Below are 25,458 nucleotides of genomic sequence, written 5' to 3'. Positions count from 1 at the left end.
CAGAAGCAGTCCAAAATCTCTCAGAAGAAGGTGGCTCTAGTGCAATTTTCCAGAACTGGGTATCCCTGCCTAATGCTCACTTGAAGATAACAAAGAATGCAGGTGCAACTCACAGTGGCTGCTATGTAAGAGACAGGCGTGCACACCTGTCTAAGACATGCAATATGAAGTTGCAGGAATACTACTGGAATAGCTTTTAGCCCAAGTATTAAACTTGAAGTTTAACTATAGTAAGATAAAGATATGCAGTAAATAGAATCTGAATGCAAATAAAAACCTGTAATTTCAAATTTTATGTTTGTTCCTTCCAAAAGGATTCATGCAATTATATAAATTTAATATTAAAAGATATAATAGATGCACAGATATTCTTCCCTAAAACAAAGCCAAGTCAAAAACAAAAATTTACATTATTTGCATTGGAAGCTTGCTAAAAGGTCCTGATACATCCAATACTTTCTGTGTAGCTTGGATTTATTCCAGACTGGAAATTTCTTGAAATACAGCATCAGTTCAGGAAGCCTGGCTAAGCTGTTCACAAACAAACTATGGCAATCATTCTGCTGCTGCTGCAATGATTTTGTGCAAAAACATGGCATGGCAGAGGAGGACAAGACCACAGATCCATAACCATAAGGAAAGAGCAAAGCTTAGTGACCTATTAGTAGATCTTCGTCAACCTTGTCACTTACAAGATCTTTAAACTGAAATGATCTTGGAGAGGAAATCAAGGTTTACATTTCTTATTGGAACAGAAGTCTAGGGTCTTTACCAAATTCCCTACAGAACTGAAGATGAGCTGTCTTTTCAGACAACACAGTGTAAGGTATGAGATGATATGGAACTTATTCCTATGGCATCATGTAATTTATACATTATAAAGTAGCCAACCTAAGGATACTGCAGAGACATACAACCTAAGGACATCAAAGGACAAATTAATTCATTCCACAGCTGAAAGGTGATCTTTGTCATCATTTGGAAAAGATGACTTGGAAATAGATCTGACTGGAGGACCTACCAGTCATGGGCATTGTTCCAATATCCAGTACTCCGAAATAACTGGGCACAGGCAAAATAAAAAGAATCCAAGTCATTCCCTCATCACTTGGCAGCGAATTATAACTACGTACACTTCAGTGAAGCTAAACCATAGGGTTTAGAAAAGAATTCAGAAAGTGTAAGAAGATGGAAAGAGCATTCTTCTTGTACAACCTAGACATCAATTTGCAATTTTTGAAAAAGTATTCCCATGTTTTCAGCAGAAATTTCAGAAATTGGTAAAAAAGAATCCTAGTAGCAATGCAGTTGTAGGAGAGCCTTCAATAAAAAAAAAAGAGATACAAACAATATATAGGCTACAAAAAGTTTTCAGCTAGCAACAAACACCACTTTCCTAAAACCTATCCCTCACTATTCTCTCTGCAAATATACAACTGAAATTTTCTTTGCACTTTTTTTTAAAGATCACCTGCAATATTTAGTTTGCTTGCTGCCACTTTGGTCAAGGACTAAGTAGAACTCCCCAGGTAACGATGGGCAAAGCTTACTCTCTGACTTCGGTATAGTATTAGGATTTCTTTACCATAACCTATTTTTAAGAAAGCTATCATGAAAATAGGTAGACACTTAGAAAAACAAACAAACAAAACCACAGCACACAACTTTCCCCACAACTCACCTATATTCCATCGCCTATGCTTTGCATCATCAAATTGTTGCCTCAAAACTAGGAAATCGATGACATCTGGCATATCATGGTACCTAATTACAAAAGAACACACAACTATTAACCAATAAAACAGCAAAAGCATAACTTAAACCGCATAAAAATATTAACACTTCAAAATCAACACTTGAAAAAACACAAGGCAATATTAATGTAATCATTTAACTTTCAACCTCAACACCCCCTTGGCCATCCCCATCCAAGAAAACCCCCAATTTGCATACAGTACTGCTTTCCTTACTTCATGGTGAAGGCTCCTCCAGTCAGTTTACCCGTATCAGGGTCAAGAAAAGCTAGTTTAAGACAGCAGAGAGTAGGCAATCCCACTTCATACTTAATCCCAACTATTTTCATCAGCTCTTGCTCCTAGAATAAATAAAATACTATGTACCACCACTGAAGTTAATTGAAATAGCTTTCTGAAACATGAAAACACGGGTATATTGAATGTACTATATTTCTGCCAGATCATGTCAAAATCAAGAACCTGAAATTTAGTCTTCCACAATGAGCTATTATTTCACAATGCAATATGCTTGAAAAATATTTTGCTATGAAGTGTAACCATCTTATCTGCTCAAGCTGATACAAAAAGTAGTAAAGTTTAAGGTCTGATTTCATTTGACTATAAGTTAAATTTCCCCCTTATCTTACAATATTAAGAGCACTAGATTTACTTGTATCAGGGACTTACTTCCAGTTAGTTTCTATTTTTTTTTCTGTAATATTAAGATACAAACAAAAAAGAAAAAGAAGTCATACCCGCAATTCCATTTTATGCCACGGTTGTTTCTTGGGATTAATATTATAAATTTTGTTCTTCTTGGCCATTACAACATATGCTTCATGACCTTGTCGGAAATAGTAAACCTAAAAGTGAAATGTGACAGTTATCCTACAAAGACTCTGTGGAGCTGAAATGCTAAAAAGTCACTGTTGTACAATGTGTGTACTTTCTATTTCATCAACTTTTCAGTCTGTTTTCCTGCCAAAGTCAGGGGTTCTCAAAATTTAAGTGGAGGAAATTTTAAAAAGATATTATAGAAACATTTACAAAAAAAAAAGCAGAAAATACTTAGAACATTATTTTCTGTATGGACAAAATACCCTAAATTACACATGAGTGAGGCCAACAAAATCACTAACAAAACCATCCATTTATCATTGCACCATAGAGCAATCAACTGACAGCAACAAGAATTCCAGTAATCTACCTGGTTATACATTACTGCAGGACAGGATAAGTTAACTATCAAGTATCACTAAATTCACTATCTAGCCTATCTTTTTTGAACAAGAAATATATTCTAGAAGGAAAAGTCTGTTATTGTTCTGGTAAGATTTTGGTGTTTGCTTCCCTATCGCTGAAAAAATAGCCTAACAAATGCCTGAACAAACTAAAATAGACATTTCCAATGCTTATTAATTTTTTTAATCCTTCCAGTATATATTTCCATGGTTCAGACATCCAGAGTCTAATCCAGTTCTGCTTTGATCTTGTTGTATATATCATACCACATGGATGAATGCTTTTATAATAAGCCATCACTGTAATGAGTTAGTAAGCTGAAACCCATTAACATGAATTCAAGGAATGTATTTGAAATGCGAAACAGAGGTTCCACAAACTAGTCAGAACAAAGATCTGATAAATGCCTGTATTCTTGGTGCAATTTATGCCAAATAAAAGATCCTCTTCAAGTGTCCCAACATGGGATTTCCATCTAATTGCACAAAGGAAAGAGAGCTTTAATGTAAAGGTTCAATACAACAAAAAAAAGCAGAGCAGAAATCAATCTAAGTTTTAAAATACACAAATAAACACACTAATATTTGTATTCCTACCTACTTGCCAAAACTCTTGTATCATAAAACATTATAAAGAAGTCTTTGCCAGGTTTCTACATTAATGAGTACTGAACTCTTAGTGTCATGTGGCAATTTTTTTTTAAATGAAGAACTCCGCACCACATTTTTTTTTAAATCCCTGTTTTCAGAGTATTCAATATGCATAATATTCTCATAGAGACAAAACATACAGCAGCTACAAAAGGCATGAAAGCACTGAGAATCTCCTAGGCACTGTCAGAATCTATCTGTCAGGAAAAGGAACAGAGGCTACTGAGACACATCTGAAGGCAAATTTACATTACACTCTCAACATTGTGATGATTGTTTCCCATACATTCTAGTGAATCAAAACAAAAAAAAGTGCACAGGCTACAAACAATCTCTGCTACACTCAAGTGTTTCTGCTAAACCACTACATAAATTCAATCCACTGTTTACAGAACTGAAATATTCTTTATTTTGCAAATGACTCTAAGCATTGCATCTTCTGGTAGAAGACCAAACTGCAAAGATATTTGTGAAAAAAAAAATTAATATATTTTCCCAGGAAATAATATTTTTATGCTTGATGAATTCCTGCTTCTGCATGTTTGTTGTAGTACCCAGACAAAACTGGTTTTTATTGTGTTAAGGGCAGAATACTCCAGCAAACGTGCCTGCTATTTGGGTATTCAGACAGCGAATTGGCAAGCCCATCCTCTCTGGTGTGTTTCCACTGTTCCTCAAGTCACAGGGCAGAGATCTGTAAACAGCACTATTCAGAAAGGGAAATGGGATGGTATGTGCTATTCTTGTACACTAAGTGTAACTAAATATAGCACTACTGTTTTTTTCTTACTTGTTTGTACAGCTTGAGAACAAATTTTAAATATATCTCCCCCCAAATCTTATGAAACATACCTACCATCCAACAAAGTGTTGGAAAGGCACACAATATCTCTTCTCATAACGTTCCTCTAATTAAACCAACCCTTTATTTCTGTGAATGTCAAAAGTAACTTTCTAGATGAATAATTTCTTTTTATATATTAAGCAAATCCAGGGAAGGCAAGTATCAGAGATGGAATTTCAGACAGAGCAGCTGGATTACAAGCATACTCTCAATTGGTGCAATTATTCCTACTTTCTAGGCACAGGACACAAAACCTCCTGTTTTCCCACATAAAGCATTTTCAGCAAAAGGATGTACCCTACTTAGATATTCCTAGTACACACTGTACGTGGTATTCAGCAGGTGCCAAGTCAAACACAACTGTTTATCTTACTAAACCAATATGATGTTAAAGTCTCCTGAGCAGTATGGTACTGATAAATCCTTGGCTGCTTCACTGTATCCAGATGGTATCAGGCACCAAATATATTTATTTGGACTTGATCTTTTGAACAGCAGAGTCTCCAAAACATGCTTCCTGGAGGGTATCAATCCATAAGCATTCTCTCTAGCTGCAACTCTCAACTTGAAATGCTCCTTCCCTCCCTCACTAGACTTTGCTGATGTAATTTTTGCATAGCTGTGCTATGAACTGATCATTGAAGTAATCCAGTAAAAACAAAACTGCTTGCACATGCAACCTCTGCTTCTGATTCTGTTTCTGAGGTGGTGCCCACAAAAAGCTTCAGCTTGGGAACAAAGTTAATCAACTTTGCCACCATGTCAAATATTTCTCCAACAGCATTCTAAAAGTGTGAGCTATACAACTACTCTGTTTAGTAACTCAGAAAACATGCTGCTCCCCAAATAGACAACACACACTGCCCATTACAGCATAAGCCAGCTATTTCCTCTTATTTTAACCTGGGGGGGTTTTAAGAAACATGTACAGACTCTGGCTTTCAAGACTGCATTCTACCTAATACTACTTATTCATAGAATGCACTGTTATGTTCACCTGCTACATATTCCAAAACAGAAACTGGTGGGTATACTTTTGGTACTGTATTTTGAGACATCTGGGTCATGTTTACAAAGTATTTACTGTCTGGTTTGTACAAAATACATATATACAAAACCTTTCTCGTGGTTTTCCATTGTAAGAGATAAGCAGAAGTTTTTTATATCAGGAACACAAGTGATAAGGACAATATCAGTGTTTTTCTTCAAAATAAATGAATTTTTTAAAAAAATTACATCAAAACAATCATACCAAGCAAAAAAACCCACAACCTTCCCCAGGAAGCTTAATTCCTGGGGTTTTTTTCAAGTCCCAAACTGAAGTATGTTTTCAAGACCTAATTTCATATCTGATTTCTTACCTGTTTTTCAGGATACTAAATGCTCTACGATTAAGGAATACTTTCACAACATAAAGCACCTCACACAGCTTGTCTACAGGTGTCATGAGGAAATCCACACACTGAATAGCATACAAGAAGGAACACTACTGCAACAGCAGGGAATAATAATATAAAGTTAAAGCAACACTATGCAGAATATTTTTTAAGTACAAAGAAGCAAAAGCAATTTTAGCCAGATCAAAGAATGTTTTTAAGAAAATCCAAAATATTTTAAGTCTCTGGGGAAAAAATGCACAGATGAAAATACAAAAGGCAAAAACAAACTGAAAGAAGCAAGGACACAGAGGCAAAAACTACAATACCTCATCTCCCATCTGTGGGACAAATGGGCACCGCCGAGGAACAGTATCTGTAATCCATGCTGAAGGCAGCCATTCTTCCAGCGTCAAACCATTTTCTGCCAGAACTCCTACAGCCAGCCTCTGAAGAAAACATAGAGGATTTGTACAAAATTATTGTTACTGTGAGTATTAATCTTAACTGCCTTTTGAGATTTTTTTAGGGGTGTGGGGGGGTGAACTCTAACAAAAACTGAATTTAGTAACAGTCCAGTAATTATATCTCATGCCCAAAAAGATACAATGGAAACATGTCATTCTCTTGAACCAAATTCAATGGTTGTGTTGGCCAAAGAGGCACTAAAATTATACAGCTGCCTCCAATTAAGGAACCTTGCCCAAAACAAGGAGGAAGATTTATGAGGTAAAGAACGTGAAAATTACCTGGGTTGGGTACATCCACATTACCTACTGGCATATTTAATATAACATGCTGTGGAACTACATTTTCAGAATGCATTTCCACATCACATACTTGTAAAGCAATGACACTCAAGGCAGTTCCTCATCCTAGGTGCACACTGCTTGTCTGTATCCAAGAAGTCAGATAAAGCAGAGATTTGTACAACCATTCAAGCAAGGCTGCTTTGAAATTACTAACAGGATTTTGTGTGTGTGTACAGAAAGCAGCCCTGGATGTCTGTACAGAAATCCACTTCATACAGCCACTGCTGGAGGACTGCATCTCCAGACTGCAAGTAGGATATGACATATGTAATTCCATTATACCAATTCAAATGTGGTTTCACATGACAAGAAGCACTGTGATGATTGCACCAGTGAGTATCACAGGAAAAAGCATACATATAGTAAAAAACAAAAGCCCACCAAAAAAAATCAAAATAGAACTTCTCTACTGTAATAAGTCAATAAGATAGAAGCACTTTGTGAATTCTGAGGTTCAAGCAGGTCTGTCTTGCAAAAAAATGATACACTGCATCAGAGCAAAGTGTCTAGCTAACTGGTGAATTATGGGAAGGCAGAATCTTCCCTTCTTATAATTTTACACATTAATCATCAGTTGAAAACATTCTGGAACTGAGGTCTGATGTTAGTTACTCATCAAGAAGGGACTCTTCCTGGTGATTTTATTAAATAATTTCTGAGACTCTACTAAATCCTTTAGTAATTAGTTCCACTACCTGACTACACACTCAAGTGGGTTTGGGGTGGGAGGGGCATGTATAATGGGAAAATGGGTCATTTTTGAGCTTTCTGTCTGTGTCATCAGGTGCAACATCTCACTGTAACAAAACACGGAAGGAAATAATTCTGCATTTATTCCTTTCTAAGCCATTATAGTTTTATACAAGCTTTTTCATCATATCTCTTCCAAACTCTCTCCTTTCTAAGAGTCAGCCTCTGCGTCTGATCTAAAGAAAAAAAAATGTTCAGTACTTTTGATCTTCCTGGGTGATCCTCCCTTGGCTTTCTTCACTGCTGTATCATTTTTTTAGATTGATTTTTGGTAGAGGGGGATTAGAAACGTAAGCACCATTCAAGATCATTAAATCCATGCATTAATAGAGACGAATGTCAATTTTTCTCTACTCCTTTTTTAATTTTTAAGATTCTGTGTATGGCTACAAAGACAGTCAGAACTTTCCTCAATTGAAAGACCTAATTTTGAATCAGGATCAGAATGAGGAAGAACTTTCTACCAGAAAGGCCTGTGAGCTCTCTGCTCAGTAAGGAGGTCAAATGTCCACCACAAGAAACGTCAAAGACTAACATCTGTCAGGAATGACAGGTATAATTAATGCTACCAAGGGATAGAGGAAAGAGAGATGATTTTCTGCAATACTTCCAGCCTCATATTTTCTTCTGACTCAAGAAATAAGCAGGTCAGCTTTCAAAGTCTGAAATATCTAGCCCTGGTAATTTTTGAATTAAAGATGTCCCATATCTCAATAACTGGGACTAAAATGGATGCAAGATTCCCAAAACATTCTGTTTAGTTTTAATCTAAGTGGAAATACTAGGCCGTCAACCAGTTTTTTATTTTATAATAAGAAGGCAAACTAGAAGTTTCAATCATTTAAAAAGTCCCCCACCATCTATTTTTCTCATCTGCTTTCTTATTCAGTCTGATACTTTCTTTTTGTTTCAGACTGTATAAACAATAATATACTATTAGTATTGACAGTGCAACTAATGACTGTGTACAATACAGAAAAAGTAGCCAAAACAAAGAATAGATTACCACCTGACATCCTGTATGCCATACCAGAGATTCACAGCTAATCTGACACTGTGCCAACCTCTTGTGTTCGAACAGCTGTTTTGCCACTCTACCTTCTAATGAGGGCTAAAAGACTGAAATAATTATCTTAAAGAATGCTGAGGACTCCTAACCTAATAAATAAAGAAAATACAGGTACTTAGTTTAGATGATACAGTTAGCTTCCTTGGGTACTGCAAAAATAGAAGCTTTAAGCTTACAATAACAACTAACATCTACCAGATAGATCACTTCTGGTCTCTGTATAGAAAGAAGGAAGAATGAAGTTTTCAGATCTAACAATTAAAAACAAAACAACCTCTCAAAAAACACACTGAAAATAACTAAAGTCACTGGAAATATCTATGTACTGATATAAACTGTAATTACATTATATTAGAAAGCAAACAAAATACAGACAACAACGAAGTCCTGATCAAGTCATATTTCCCTTGATGGAGTCAATACTGACAAGCATAATGCAAATATCATATATCATAGAATTGACAGAAAAAAATTACATGGTTGTGCAGACCTAAAAAAAATTGCAATTATATAAGAAGACAAGTCAGCACAGCTGTAAAAATACTGGCACTTTATAATAATACTCAATTGTATTGGAAGTTGAATTATTCCACAGAAAGGAAGTTTCTGGTGTGAGCAAGGATAGTGATAAGGACATTAGAAGTGCTCCTTACATCAAATGTATCATATTCAAAAAACATATCATTATAGTCATCTGTCTTACAAGAGGTCTTTAATTACCATTTTAAAAGAGTAAAAGTCATTATGTGTTTTAAAATTAGACAATATTAAGTTATATATGTAACTAAATCATTCATCCAGTTATTTCTAAGTCAGCTGGAATGAGCAACTGGTAATACACAAAGAACATCTAACCTTTTGTTTTCTCTCTTTGGGTTTCCTCTTCTTTGGTGATGTTGATGGTCCATCTTTCTCCTCAATACCCTTCTTCCTTTCCTTTTTAATTTGCTTCCTTTGTTTTTCAGGTCCTTCTTCATCTTCTGAACTACTTTCTGCTTTCTTTGTTTTAATTTTAGGAATTTTCTTTGGTGGTTGCAAATTGATTCCTGCATCTGCTGTCCAGTCAGAATAATCACTAGAATAGTCACTATAGTTGATATAACAAAGAAAAAAGAAATTAAACCCTAAAGTTAAAAAGTGCGTTGGATTACAAAATATAACCCAATAAAAGATTACAGTTAACAGTAATCTAGCTAACGACAATGTTTTAATAGTTAAAATCCTGATGATTAAAACCCTATATTCTATCTACAATTTAAATGGTAATAAACCAAAAGGCCTGACATCATTTGGTCTTGGAAGAAACTTAACTTATAGCACCCCTCAAAGTAAACATGTATTTACTTCATCAATTCAAGATGATAAACATTGAAGTTTGGATATTGTCTTCAAGACTTCTGGTTTTGACTAGCTTTGAATGAAAAAATAAAAGATGCTCTATTTGCTCTTTAATTTCAAACCAAGGATCACAGCTCAGACTGAGCACCATAGGAAATTGCTACTACCTGCCTGAAGTGTTTGTGTGCCTGATAAGAAATACCTTCCTGCAAAACAATTCTGCTTCTACCAAACAAGGAAAAACCTTCCCTAAATTTTAGTTAGCAATATGACTGAAAATTAAATCCTGAAACTTTCATGTTCTTCTTCACTTTTTCTTCTAAATCTGCACAAGTGTTAGTTATTAATCATTAACTGTTTACAGTAAAAATTATTAAAGATTTCTTAGTAAGAATTTTCTCCGTATGTTATATATACTGTCACTTACCTAGAACTGCCATCACTGTGCCATGCTCTTTCGTCATCCTCTGATGTTCCACCACTGGCAACAACTACTTCCCCTTCCTAATAAGGAGAGCAGAGGGCATTGGGAAGGGGGAGAGGGAGAAGCAGAGAAAAAGAAAGGATTTTCTTTAGAGCTCAAGTTATAATATATGACAATACAATGAAAACTTTTCTAGGCTTTATATGCGTTATAAATATCTGGCATTCTAGAAGCTTTATGTTAAAAAGGAATTTTAGTTTGCAGGAAGTTCCTTTACTTTAGTGGACTTCTATAAAGAAGCATGAAGATATCTGTGCCTGGCCAGATGCAGTGTAGAGCAACATTTTTCATCACCATTTGAAAAGATTAGTTTACCTTCTTGAAAATTATTTTTATTTCCACATCTTTTTAATATCAAACAAAAACCCAATATGAACATTATGTACTCCTCACTCATTCTCTGGCATAGCTACAGAAGCACAGAATAATTGAGGCTGGAAGGGACTTCTGGAGGTCATATTATCCAACCTCCCTGTTCAAACAGGGTCACCTAAAGTTGGTGACCATAGTGCTAGGCCACCTGGGCAGTACTGACTAGGCTTACAAATTGCACACATACTTTGCAAAATACCCTTACAAATGAGCATTTTTCTCCTTTGTCAATTACTTTTTAAGTCAAAGCCAAACATATACAACAGCATGTGAAAACCTAATACAACATAATTTTTAAAAGAGGTGAAAGGAAATGCCCAAGGAAAAATTTAACTTGAGTTTCCACTAAAAACAATGTTTCATTAGCTGAAGCAGGAGCTTAATGCATAGAAATGGAATGTGTAAGACTGCTTCAAGAATAAAGTTCTTACATCTGAAGAACTGTGTCCATTTTCCACCTCTTCAGCAGGCCTTGCAGTTTCTTCTGCTGCATATCTCGTACGGTAGCTGTGCTGATTGGCTGCTTGTTTCTTTGAGTCACTAGCATCTAGTAAATTATCATGAGAATGGTTCTGTGAAGATATAAAAATCAAAATACATGATTTTTGAGTGTACATTTTATTAATACATAGCATTTTCTTTAATAATACTATTCCAGGAAGCAATTTTTGCATTGGCAAAAAGTTACAAGTCCAAAACTAAAGAGCTGCTGAAGAAAACACTCCATATGCATAGTTGAATGAATATAAGCACCAAACAGTTCTGTGTATTCTGGAAATAATTAAATTTCTTCCCAGATACAAAAACAATTTTTAAATCTACAATTATTAAAAATATTCATTCTCTGAAAAGTACATGTCAGTTAATAAGGACTAAAACATAACTACTGATAGGCTGCTAAGGGTTTGTAAAAGCTTAGAATTACACTAAAAATGGCTAAGGAAAGAAGACTCTTAAACAGAAGTCCAAAGTGTTATTTTGCAGTCAAAGGGTCAGATGTGTTAGAAAAGAACCCCGTACAGTAAAACATCCTTAGCATAGAGATGACTGTTAGAAAATACAGACCTTTAAATAGTATGATGATGCATTGAAGAATTCAAATGAATGAGTCAGTTTGAAAGAATATGAAGCTTAAAAGAATGAAATAAAGCTGTAATTTAGAAACACTTCATGCTCCAGCATTAAGAGATTTTGTTCCTCCTGTAGAATATATATAATGCAAACACTTGCTCTCTACATCAAGTGTACAATCTTGTCTTAGTTGCCAATCACTGGGAAAAGAACCCAAGAGTCATGATCTCAATTTCAAGAGTTTTGTGCTAATTTTTTTTTTTTTTTTGGCATGTACAGTCAAACTTCATCCTAGCTCAGATCCAAGAAAATAATTTCTGGGCACATTACTAAGTGCCACAAAAAGAGATACACTTCCTTCTGTTCCAGTATTATCCTCCTGCCACAAAGAAAACCTTGGGTATCTACTAGGTGCTGATAATAGTTGAAAAAAAAAACAGTCCTAGAGATGAAGAAAGCAGAACTGAACAAAATAAAGAAAGGCACTAATATTTTGACAGCCTTCTAGAAGAGCAGACTGCTTGTACCTATTCCTCTTGATTTTTTTTTCTTTTGTAGGAAAGAAAATACCTTTACTATCATGTATGATATAAGCTGGTTCATTAGGTTAAATTTTCTTCTTGAGGAAAATAACTCCCACTTTTCACAGTAAAAGCTGTACTAAAACTTGGCTATAAGATTGAGTTTTCCTTAGCCACAACAATCATCATTAAAGTGCAGAAGTTTAGCAACTAGTTTTTCTCCCATGCTCCCTGTTAGAAGATACACTCCTTCTTGCAGGCATGACTGCAACAGTTCAGTAAAGCAAGCCAGCACACCACTCTGTAAATTTGTGTTCCAGTTTTCATCAAAGCACAGAAGACCAACACAAACTGCTCCATGCTCTTTCCAGTGAGTACTGTGCTTCTGTTGTTCTGTCCTTCTGTCTAGTTGGGGAAGTTATCACTGACAGCACAGTTACCAGAGACACTTCTAACGGGACTGCTCAGCCATCAGCATTTTAACATTGCCTAAGACTTTTGAGACCTGGGGCACTCATTCCTCCTGCTGGATTCAAACTGGCAGCGCACAAGGGATCTCCTCAAGCTGCTCTGACCTGACCCAGAACAGCTCCAAGGCAGCCCTGAGCCCAGTGGCTGAGCCCATCACACAGCCTTCTGTCCTTCAGCCTTCTGGGGCTGCTCACTTCTCATCAAGCTTTCAAGATCCATTACTGAAGCAAAAAGGTCACAAAAACCAGTGCTATAGCAACTTCTTTCTGCTACTGCACTGTGCCTTTTTCACCATGAAACATAGTAGGGACATAGCAGGGACAACAGAATGGAACCACATAACCCCAGTGAAACAATTTAGTCAAATATCCATTACAATAAGGGGGACATATTTTGCAGAAGCTACATTACAGCTTGACTGCAATGTTCATGTCTTCTCTCTAGAAACAAAAGTCCTAAAATCCTTACCTCCCTGTTTCTCTTCAGAGGTGAGGTTTCTCAAACAGTTATCATAAATACAGCTTTTCCCTACTCAAATAGAACTACAGATGCTTGGAAAACTGAAGCACTTGGCATTACTCTTTGGTTCCAAAAAGAGTTCTTTTCTTTTGGCAGTTCAAAGCTTGAGGGAAAAAACAACAACCCAGCCCCTCCGCCCCAGTCATTCCCACATGGAAAAAAGCAATACCACTGTATAAATAATGGGTCATAGTGATGCTTTGGGAAAGATACAATGTCAAAACAAGAACAGAAAAAAAACCCAGGAAAACAAAACCACAAGTACTTATCCATGAGTAACAGAATGATAGAATGAAGTTGGAAAGGATCTCTAGATGTCACCTTGTCTAAACCCACTGCTCAAGCAGGGATTAGAAAAGTGGTCATAAGGTATACAATTGCCTCATCTTGCCAAAAAAATGCATTTTAACATCATTCCTATTCATCTTTACTTTTCAAAATCTGAAGAGAAGCTGTGAAGATGCAACTTTATTTATTTGGGGAGGAGTGGAGTTGAATGTCAAAGTTTGACTATAAAGTACAACAGTTTTTTTTCTCACAAAATGTAATTATCACCAGCGTGTTCAACTATAACTGAGGAAACAGAGTTGATGCCTCCTCTGCCTCAATATATAACCTAAAGAAAGAGCTTGAAATTGTACTCTCAACTCTAACAGTAGGCTGGGAAATAAAGCCAAGATAACTTATGATTTGAAGTTCAATCATCACTTTCTCTCTAAACACTTTGATGAGCAGTCATATATGCTGATAAGTACCTTGTACCTTGTCCAAGGCTTTCAGTCAGTATCAGAGCACATCTATTGATACACCAGAAATTACAGCTCCTGACAGAAGTTTTTCTGTGAAATAAAAATGATGGCATTTCCTGTATTTGAGGGGGATACTGGACACTGCTGGGGGTCTTGGTAACATCTTTTGTGAGAGATACAGTGGAAACCCAGTGATGCCCTGACAATTCAGACCACACTGCATTCTATGGTCCTTACGACTCTGACAGCACTGGAAAGCACAGCTTTGCTGCAGTGTCATACAGGGCTGAAGCAATTTTGGAAAGCTTTGGCTGTAGCAATTTCATGGTATTTCCTAACCAGCAGAATCTATTTTTATGTGAAAATGATCCTTCCTTCCTTAAGCCAACAGGAATTAACTTTTACTAGGAAGTTTAACAGGGACAAGGCATAAGCATATGGCCTGTATCAGAACCCCAACATTAAATAGGTCTCTCGCCCTGGCATTTTCTCTTTGGCTAAAGAGCACCCTTCCACACTCTCCTCAAGTCTGAATCAGTGTCTGTAATTACTTAGTTTTTATTCTTATCACATCACATGTATGTAAAAAATTAGTAAGAACTGTTCCACAAGCAGTGAGATAACAGACACGAAGCACTAAGTGCTAGGTTCTGGAGTTTTAGATTATTTTCCTCTTAACATCTTGCTGATTTAATTGGAAGTATTGTTTAAATAACATGTAAGTAGAAAAACTTATTTCTGTGGAACAAAAATAAGCCACTTTCAGCAGAACAAAGTACAAAGTTGCTCCTCTCTGGGTTCTGTTAGTTTACACAGTCATTTGCACCCAGCACAACAGAGGCTTATGCCTGCTTTTGTCCATCCATAACAATTTCCCGTGTTAATTGGCATCACATTTCCACTAAATGATAATGAGGAATATTTCCATTTTTGTCACATTTTACTAGGACACACATCATATCAACCCTCTAGTGTACAGAAATTTCACACTCTTAAATATTTATTAAAATTGTCTAATCCCAGTAGTTTAACAGACTAATCCTCTTAAGTACTTGGACTGGGAATATTTACGTAAGCATGTTATTTATCTCAATTTTCATCTGCTCCTGAAAACAAGCAATTTGAAATACAGTTCGATTTTGAAGATGTAAAAAATCCATTCTATCCTCTTTCATTAATGTATTGGGGGTTCAAGTTTCTGCTCTTTACTTTTTAAATGTTTTTGTTTAATAATAGAAAAAACTCTAATCCTCACCAATGACTTTGAAAGTCAAACCAAGTTTGTCATTCAACCTGCGGGTCAGTTATACTAAATACTATTTACTAAAAACTATTCAGGTCAAAATACCCCAAGTTTTTAGTTTCTCCCCCACAACTCCATTAGTCCCTTAAGCAATCACATTCAAACACTTTTCTGTATGACCTGTGTCAAAGAAATGTGGGATTTCAATGGCAGAACACTTCTGTGACTTCCATTTAAATTGCAGATATTGTTAAAGAAGAAAGACTGAGCTATAATTTTAGATTACTTTTAACACACCCTACAATGACCCTGAATTAAAAATTAGCAATAGGACTTTGGAATCTCCTCAAAATGTAAGTACAGCTGCTCTGTGTTCTTCCTTATTGACCTACACTTCACCTTGCAATCCAAAATGCTAATAACATTCATTCCTGCCCATCTTTTCATTTTATTTCTGTATTTTTGACTTTTTTTCAGTTAGAAGGGAAGAAGGAAACCGAAGAAAATATTATTTCATGATTATCATTATTATATGAATACACCTGATAAATTTCAGAAGTTGATGTAAAAACCAGTATTTCCTACTGGTATGAATTACAACTGAATTTTCCTATGAAGACAATGTTTTAAATACAAGCCTTGTTTTACTCTGCTTCCAGAGAAGCTGACAGTTCTATAGAGTAAGACATTTTCTAGAATTTTGATGCTGTAGTTCTTAGGTCTAGAGATTACTGGAAGAAAATGTCATGCCCTGTATTTTGCTAGACATGTTCCCCATCTCCTTTAGCTCATAAATTCTCTCATTAAACCTGTAAGAATTCACTATGCAATAAGGAATAGTCTTGCAACAATACTGTAGTATAACTTACAAGGAATTAGTATCAAAACCTACTGGATATTCTCAAGGAAAAGAAAGATTTGCACTGTGCTTTCCAGTTCAATCTTCAACCTAACACAGTTTGTATTTCAAGTCACACTGCCACTGTAAAAGAACAGCAACAGAAGAACAACCATAATGAAGTTATTAATTTCTACTTAAAACAACCCTAAAAATATTGCACGACAGTTTTTGGATTGCAGTCAATCTTGTTTCTCTTCCCAGGTGTTTATTTGAATTTATTGTGAACACTACAGAAGATGACAACTCCAATTCACTCTTCCTGTTGCTCAGACACTCCTGAGCAAAAGTATTGCTCATGTTAACTATAAGCAACAACAAAAATCATAAAAATCATAAAAATCATAAAAATCATAAAAATCATAAAAAGCAGTTAATTGAATTGTGAGACTCAATCACTCAAGATCAAACACCTTCTTCTTCTTGAAACGTGCTTATTTAAAGCCCATGGGATATGTACTTATTTCTGAATCCCTCTGAGATTTTACTCAAGAGATTTGAATTAGTGTACTTCTCAGCAGTCTAAGTCCTCCAAAAAGAGATGTATTTAATGAAGAATCAGCTATGGAAGAATACCATTTTTTTATCCCAAGGTGTTATAAAAAAGTATTCAGTAGGGTTTATGAAGGCTTTAAGTGTTCTGAAAGTATTACTAAGTATATCAGTAATAGTATTTAGAAAATTTACTGACATACTCATATGAAAAGACCACAATTGCCTGGGGTTATTCATTATTTTCTCAGAACAAAGGCAGAAAGCGACTAAAGGATTTACCAAGTTATCTCCCTCACATTCTGAGAATCCAGAATCCAGTTCACAGAACCCCCCAGGTGTAAATATATGAAGCTGAAGAAAATTATTCCTAAGTAGCAGTTGCTCTGAAGGATTTCAAGGACATAAATATCTGGAATAAAAATATGGGGCCCAAAAGATCCACTGCTACCATTATAGTTTGGAGATCAAAAAAAATTTTTTTAAACAGGATTTTAAAAAAACATTTGCTTTAAATTTCTTTGTTGCAAAGATATCATAAAAATAATTGCTAAAACCACAGTGCTGGACCAGCTAGCCAATTCCATTAAACTTTTATGTCCTAGTGATATTTTAGAAGAAAACTGTAAACCAATTAGAAATTTAATGGTAATTTGGTATGGATTCACATTATCAGGAAGGATCTTTTGACTAGGCTGCAGCAAAAGACAAGGAAAAAAAATAGAAACCCATGAGCAGTGCAACTGTTTAACTAAACTAAAAGAAACTATATAATTCAGCACCAAAATACATTCCCTCAAGACAGGAAAATACTTTGTTAAATGTGAATTTGTCAGGCCCATTTGCTATTATTCCCAAAAGAAAAATAAGAGTTAAAGACTTCTGATGTCTTGGTATTTCATTCATGAGTCCTGTCATGTGGCATAAAGTTTGGAGACAAAAGTGAACAAATTTCTTTCAGTATATCTTGGGAAAACACACAATGTTGGTGCCTGCAGAACTGAAAAGAGTGCATCAGGATCATTTTTTAAGATAGCAATGCATTGAGATTTTAATACAAGAAAGAAATTGAAGGAAAAAGTAAGAAATAAATTAAATAAAGAAATTTAAACTTATTAGGGAACTGTGAGTAGGGGACTGCTCACATCACTTCTTTTGAAATATTTACTTTGGTTGGGTATGAAAAATGTAGCAAAACAATACTCAAATTTAATATCAAATATAAACTTGCTCATTTCAAACTTACTCTGCCACATATGAAATTAATTAATCGTTATTAAAAATTACAGAATCACCACAAAGCATCTGAAATTTACTTATTTTCAGATTGAAAAAAATCTCAGTTCCTTCCTTCACAGGCATAAAGTATGGTACTCTAATGAATTTAAGAGCTGTAGTCTTTTGCTCTTTTGTTTGTCTACTTGTTCTTTTTATTTCATTTATTTAGTTTTCCACCTTATATCCTGTAAGTGATTTTTGCCTTTCAATTGCAATTGCCACAATTTGCAGGTGTTCCTGAAAGCTGTATTTTACAAGCTTTGGTTTGAGGATGAAAAGAATCTCCTCCATATTAAACATACTATGAAACTCAAAGCATGAGTTCTCCTTTACCATTGCTAAAATTCACTTCCTTTATTACAAAAACATAATTGGCTATTTAGCTAGAAAAGCATAGATAAGCATGTGCAATTGATAGATAAAACTAATTTTAAACAAAGACGACTTAAAATGCTTTCCGTAAACATAAAATATGTATCTTTCAATTTTTGTAACCAGCAAGAATATGCAAGATTGAAATCTTTTGCAAGTCATATTTTTAAAAAAGCATGTTGCTTATGACAATCTAATTCTTAATACAACTTATTTCCTTCTACTTAACCTATCCTGCTTTCATCTTTTCTGAAAATGTACTCCCAGCTCTAGAAAAAGCATGACTTAGATATAGCCCATAATAGCCCAAAATATGATTTTTAGGGTACTATGAGAGAAAATACCCCATTATCTATTAGGAGATGTATTTAATCTGTTAAACTTAAGAAGTGTGACTTGAGTTTTAATACAATCTTTCCACAGAACAGTATGTCAAACAGTAGACAACAGCAGAGGGGTGTATTGATTAATAGTGACAGACTCCCTACAGCAAATCATGTCCCTAATGCCAGATTTGCAGGGATTTCTCCCCACTTCTGAAAGCAATCCATGTTGTTTATTATTAAGAACATATTGAAACATCAGTACAGACAGGCTTCCTCATTCTGGGGAGGCAAACAAACTCCCATACCCTGGTCTGTAAATTTAAAACTGAGAAGAAGAATGTAAATTTATGTGACCCAGCTTATTGAATTACATTTTATGCTTCATTCTGTGATAAGGTACATGTGGACCACTTACCTTAGAGAAAGTAGGTATTTTGTTTTCTCTTGGAATGTGACTCATTACATGTTTTCTTTTCTCTTCTGATCGATACACCCTTATTTCTTCTTCTCCCTTTGCTGTTCTCCATTCTTCTTGCCTACTGAAAAAAGAAAATGGAGATGTTAACTTCAAAGGACATTACTAAAACTAAGAGGATCTATTCCAAACCAGGGAATAGACATTCAACATCTACAGCATTCTTTGAGCAGCAGTTCATCTCTTTACAGTTAGCATATGGTTTTAAAATTAGCTTTTTTCAAACAAAGTAAGATTTTCATCTTATTTTATTAAACTAGAGCAGCTTATGCTTGACTATGGCAAGTAGGTTTTTTGACTTACTGATTTAAGTATTCATCATTTACTGATAAAAATTAAAGTTCCAGTTCAGAAATCAAAATTCATCTCAGGGACCTAATAGTTTAGGTCAGTATTCCAGCCATAAAACACTACATAATGACAGGATACAATCTTATGCTAGAAGTCAGAAGATATTGAAGCAACTAAATTCCATTGCCTATACAAGTTCAATTACTGTGTCATTGATTAGAAGGACAAATTTTATTCCTAATTCTTCTGGAGTTACAAGATTTTTCAAGCGATATATCAACAAGTGATTTCAAACTGAAACTGACTTTGTAAGAAATTTGAGATGACAAAATAGAAAACAAATAACAATGTGAATGGCGATAAGAATTCCAAAACGGTTCCATTTAATGTTCCATTTAAGTTCACCACAGTAAAATTCTCCATCTGTGTTTACCTGGCCACACCAGAAGACAATTCAGGCACTACCACCCTGCGGCTCCAAGCCACGAGGTCCCGCTCAGTGGCGATTTCACTTCTGGGTGCATTGCTGTGCATCTGACGCACACCTTCAATTTGCCCACTGCGCCTTAACCCTATATTTGGTGGGGAGTGTACTTCTGAGGTAGAGCTTACAGATCCTAAAAAGTCAAAAAGCAATAGCTCTTGATCTGAAATTCTTAGGGAAGCATTAGAAAAGAAAGACTTGGAAAGAAATGGAAAAAATTACTTTATCTATTACTTCAAAAGAAATCATACAAACTGAGTATAAGTATTTCAGCAATTTCTACAGTCACCACAACACAGTACAAACAGCTACTGGGCTGCAGCACCCTGTTTAAAAATTCACATTGAAAAGAAGCAGGTGTACCAACAATCTGAAGTGAAGCAAATGTTTGCTTCTTTAAAAATACCTTTGAAAACATTTAGGCAAAGCTGACTATTGCTACTGCACTCTAGATCTGCATTATAAAACAGTGAGGTATCTCACTGAATCAGTGTGCTCCTTAAACAGTCTTCTACCTTCAAAAAAAAGGAAGCCTCAACCCTGGAAATTAGGAATCAAGCTGTAAAATTACAGACAAAAAACTGAAATGACCAAGAGGTTAAAAATAACTAAACCAACCCAAAACAAAGCCACACACACATGCAAGAGCCTTCGAACACCTACACAGTAGCAAAATATCAACATTTTTCCATATCCTTACACTCACAAGCTAATCCTGATTACTCTAGTGGATTGCTAACCATAATTTTTAAAGTGTTGAAAACTACTGTGTACTCTAGTGCAAGACACTGAAACATGGAACAACTCTGCAGAGAAATAAGTATTTCCTTCTGTCCTGGGTTGACTATACGATGCTTTTATCCCCAGATCGTCTCATTTGCTTATGCTGAATAATAATAAGTTTTGCACCTTTAAGACTTGTTGCAGAGAGTGAAGGGGGGAGAGAAGAAGTGTGCAGTTTGTTTTCAGACACTGGACTCACTCCTCCAGATTCCTCTCCCTGGACTGTGTTGTCTGTGATGAACAGACAGCAGGACAGAGAGCTCTCCTTTGCTTTTAGTTAGTTTTAGCTGGCTGAGGCAAAGAAGTTCCCTGGACTGTGGTTTTTTCCCTTTTCTTTGGACCTCTTGGAACCTGCTCTGGACTGAACACCCAGGGGAGCACCGGCAGCTGCACCTGTGGCCACTGGGCCGGGCCGGGCCTGGCCTGCGACAATTCCAGCACCAGAAGGACTGATCAGAGACTGAGTGGGTTGAGCTGCAACCCAGGATGGGGGGTTTCTCAGTTTGTCATCTCTTTTAGAGCGGCAAGGGGTTTTATTGTTTAATATTGTTTAGGTTCTATTGTTTAATAAACAGCTTTTTTCCACTTTTCTCCAAGGAGGTATTTTCTCCCAGTCGGGCGGAGGGGCCGATTGAATTTACCTTCCTACCAGAGCTCCTTTGGGGACTCTCTCCCAAATTTGCTCTAAACCAGGACACCTTCCACTTTTCTTCCTCCTGTATCCTAATTTAAAAGAAGTCAGATTTCAAACAACTAGGTGGCCAGTTCCAGATTAAACAGTAGGGTAGTTACTCCTAAGGGCTGCATTTCCCTGAGTGAGGAGACAATAACAAAGATAAATCTGTAATGTTAAGAAGCCAAATATTTAGCAAAAGGCAAAAAAAAAAAACTATGGGAAAGCGGTACTGTTTTCTACAGCTGCATACCTTTCTACCAGTTCAACAAAATGCACCAGTTCATGAACAATATAAAGGGATTTATGTTTTCCAACTCCCAGCCTCAACATCCATCCCCCAGTGATCTACCTCTGCTTATCCGGCTGGTACCACTGGTTCCTGCCTCCCCAGAGCGTCTCTGGTCCTGCTCCTGCTGAAGTCTTTGAATCATGCTATCCAACGGACTGATTTCTTGATTTGCTTGCTGACTAAGAACTTGATTCAATCCTGTGAAGTAAAATATACAGAACAATACACAAATGTAAATTTCTAGGAGATTAATGTTACAGACAGCTCATCTAAGTTTTAGCTTTTAAACAAGTACAGTAAATTATCACATGTAGCTACAAACTAATGCTTATTTTTCTAACAGCCATTTCTTAAAACAGGACAACTTCTTTTCTTAATATATTTGAGAGCATTATATTTTCTGGAGCAGGGTCAAGATGACCACACTTCACTTCTATTAAAACGCTAAATTTGATCAAGTGCCAGCAAGCCACAGAAGCTTAATACAACTGTTGTTTGTCAGCTCAGTCAATGCAAATTGTTCAAATGCAAGATTAGCCTGCCTCAAATGCATTAAAAAACACTTTATAAGCTTCAATGAAAGAAACACATCAAGAAGGTCTAACTGAATTAGAAAATAATTATCTATACTGTAGAAAATGAAGCAGTAAAAATGTTTAATTGAGCTCCACATGGACATAATGACTGCACAGATCAAGTAATGTTCATTTTCTTTGGTATGTAAAACAGCCAAGAAACCTCCTTTTGGGTAGGTCTTGTGAATAGAAGATGGGAAACAGTTCCAAAGAAGTGATTACAAGGTGATAATACTGTTTCTGAGCAGCAAGCAAAATACACAGCACATAAGCATGAACACCACAAAACCTTTTCATACTTATAATGATCACAAAAAACAGTTAGAGAGGTATAGAGAAAAAGACAAGGGTTACAGTACTGATTCAAAAAGAAGTCAGACATCTCCACACAGAATAGTGAGAGGGTGGAGTGGAATGGTGGGAAGCTCTAGTCAAGAGAAGCAGAACTTGCAAAATTTTGTAATGAGGAATAACAGTGTTCAAAGAAACAAGATATAGAGACTATTTTTCCAGCATGATTCCAAAGAAATATCACAGTACAAACTGCACTTTGCAAGATCAAAGACTAGATATTACAGTAATCGTGCTATGAAATGAAGAGCTTTGATTATGTGGCTGAACAGAAGCTGCTATCTCTTAACAGTATGCAGAAAAAAACAAATATTTAAGATAGTGCTCTCAGGCTTTAAAGGTTATTGAAGTCAACATCCCTAAAGCAGTAGAACCTTGGAATAACAGAAAGAGCTCTGGTATAACGACAGTTGGATGTTTTCTGAGTCAGGTAAGTAAGTGAGACATTAATTTGCCAATTTCATGAGCAGACAACTGTCTACTGAGAACAATGGGAAATAATACTAATAATCCAAGAATGATCTTAAATAAAGAAACTGCTCTCTAAACAAAATTAATGTTTTTATGTATCTAGCCTGTGAGACAATGCCTTAGCAAGAAGCAGCAAGTGGTTTCTTTTTAAATGAAATAATGAAGACACTGGTGTATACTTGATTTTTTCAAAACATCTGGTTTAAAGGAGCTTCAAGTTCACTAAGGCAGTAAATCAAGTATGACTATCTGAATTCCCCCTACTCTTAGAAATCCCTACAGAAAACTTAAAAAGAAATGAATGGTCAGTGCTCTGAGTGAGATGCATCAAACTCCACAACAAAGCTTCAGAAAGAAAAGGAACTTTCTTAGCAGAAGGGAACATATAAACTATATAAATGTTGTTTAGGTCTGCATACAACTGCATTGTTGCTATATTGTAAAAAGGTTGAAAAATGTCTTGTGTCTGTCTATCACCTGTCAAGCTGATGGATGGCTCCCTGCTATTAAACAAAATGCTATGGACATCATCTTCCTATAGGCATTGATGTGTCATGCAGACAGATCACTAAATTTAGTTTTGTTGGGTCTGTGGGTAGAGCTTAACTTGTTTCAAGATACATTGAAGAATGTGCCCAGGACACTTTGAAATTTGGAGAATTTCACAATGCAATGGATTCACACTTTAACTGTAACAATGAAATAAAGTCACATCCTTCCCTAAAAATAAAATTTTGTTTCATAAGCCACTAAGAAATTTACATTCACCAGGAAAGATATTTTCCTTCTTACAGTTGCTTCTCAAGTAACATTTCTTCTTGTAATTTTGGAGGAAATATGGAAATCCTCCCCTAAAAATGCTTAAACATTCACTGCCCCGTAATCCTGAGATCTACAAATAAGGATAAAGAAATTTTTTGGTAAAAACACTCTCAGTTACCTTCCTGGAATGTCTGACACACCACAGGTTTAAGTATCGTGAACATATGAACTACAATTTATATCAACAGTCAGTTTTCATATATTTTCAAGAATATCCAAATAGTTAACAACGCTTATTTTGAAAACATTTAAAGCTACTTTCACCAGTCACCAGTTGGCTTATTCATACTAATATCAAATTTGTAACATATAAGTAGGCATTATTTTTCCATCCCTACCCATGTGAAACACCTTTAGGCAGTTTCCAACAGCCAGCCATCGGCCCAATATATGCATGCTCTTCTCATGTCATGTGCATGAGAATAAAACTTACAAGGAACTTCCTACATTTTATGTCTCTTTCATGTCTTTAGTTCTTTAACCATATCACCAAAGCTTAAGAGATGTTCTTGTAAGTGTTACCTTTTCTAACTGATCTGTGGAAGATCAGTCTATTTCCTAGGTTTTCTAAAGCAGGAAATCTTATCCCAAAGAGATACCTGAGAGGTTCACACAACATTATACATTGCTCCAGTAATGAAACGAACTCTGAGCTAACTGGTGTTGTAGCATCAACAAGTGCCAACTTGACTGATGACAATAGTGTAAATGAAATTGTCACAAGCAACCAGTGCCAAAGACATTGCAATTCTTCCACACTACATGAACTACTATGCCCATAAATGAAGAAAAAGGACAAAGTGAAAGTGTAGAACAACTGAAGGTAACTAGATAGACTACTGGTCAGTGAAGTGAAATTTTCCATACCTGAAGATGTCACTCCCATCTGAGGAATAAGCTGTTCCTCCCTGCAGTTCTCACGACCAGGAACTAGTCTTTGATACCTTGCAGGATGAGGGTTGCCATCCACATCAACCAAAAATGGGGGAGGCATAAGGTGTGGAGCCTGCTGTGTCTGTTCATCCAGGACAAAGTTGTTGGCATCACGGATAAGGGGCCGATAATCACTATGAAAGAACATCTGATCTGCTATCTGTAAACAAAGTCATTTTGTAATTTTTTAAAGAACCTATTACAAAAGCATACAGAAGAGAACTGCCAAGATTATTTTTAACAGTGGTACTCATGGTCAGTTTTGCAAAAAACAGGGCTATAAGCTGATGTGCTTATTTCAGTTTAAAGGGGAAAATTTAATGACTCCATTATTATTTTGTTTCAAAGTACTCTTTTCTATGTAACAATGCAAAGGGAATAATCCACATGTTTGAGGGTGGAAAGCATTTAAATAATAGGGGAATGGGGTGATATCTAATTACTAGAAGACATCTGACCAAATACAGCATTAATGTATTAATGTTTATAGGTTTATAAACTTTCTTCTACAGTCTGAATATATGAATAAATTTTCTGATAATAAAAAATTGTGTCACAGACTTATGAGATATGGTGCAGGCAGAAGACTAGGAAAAATATTTATTGCATGAGAGTATTGCCAAATATTTTATCATCAAAATATATATATCCTTACTATAATGCTAGATATCAGAACAAGTTTCAGTTGATAAAAT

The 25,458-nt window shown here is 35.7% G+C and overlaps 1 protein-coding gene across 3 annotated transcripts in view; it reads right to left on the bottom strand.

Annotated features, from left to right (window-relative positions):
- The window catches only part of PHIP (pleckstrin homology domain interacting protein), a 106,692-nt gene that overhangs the window by 23,154 nt on the left and 58,080 nt on the right, over positions 1 to 25,458 (bottom strand). For 2 of the 3 annotated variants that reach the window (XM_030944816.1, XM_030944817.1), the window contains exons 17-27: positions 24,698 to 24,923; positions 21,672 to 21,809; positions 19,813 to 19,996; positions 19,029 to 19,152; positions 11,105 to 11,245; positions 10,245 to 10,321; positions 9,335 to 9,566; positions 6,178 to 6,297; positions 2,492 to 2,599; positions 1,971 to 2,095; positions 1,682 to 1,764 (exon numbers count right to left, since the gene is read on the bottom strand). In XM_030944816.1, coding sequence (XP_030800676.1) covers positions 1,682 to 1,764; positions 1,971 to 2,095; positions 2,492 to 2,599; positions 6,178 to 6,297; positions 9,335 to 9,566; positions 10,245 to 10,321; positions 11,105 to 11,245; positions 19,029 to 19,152; positions 19,813 to 19,996; positions 21,672 to 21,809; positions 24,698 to 24,923 — 1,558 coding nt within the window. The remainder of the gene's footprint in view (positions 1 to 1,681; positions 1,765 to 1,970; positions 2,096 to 2,491; positions 2,600 to 6,177; positions 6,298 to 9,334; positions 9,567 to 10,244; positions 10,322 to 11,104; positions 11,246 to 19,028; positions 19,153 to 19,812; positions 19,997 to 21,671; positions 21,810 to 24,697; positions 24,924 to 25,458) is intronic. The other variant, XM_030944818.1, reaches the window with a different exon arrangement.

The sequence above is a fragment of the Camarhynchus parvulus genome, chromosome 3 (assembly GCF_901933205.1).
Source record: "Camarhynchus parvulus chromosome 3, STF_HiC, whole genome shotgun sequence".
Taxonomy (NCBI): domain Eukaryota; kingdom Metazoa; phylum Chordata; class Aves; order Passeriformes; family Thraupidae; genus Camarhynchus; species Camarhynchus parvulus.
Note: the sequence above shows the minus strand (reverse complement) of the source record. Positions and strands in the feature narration are given on the sequence as shown.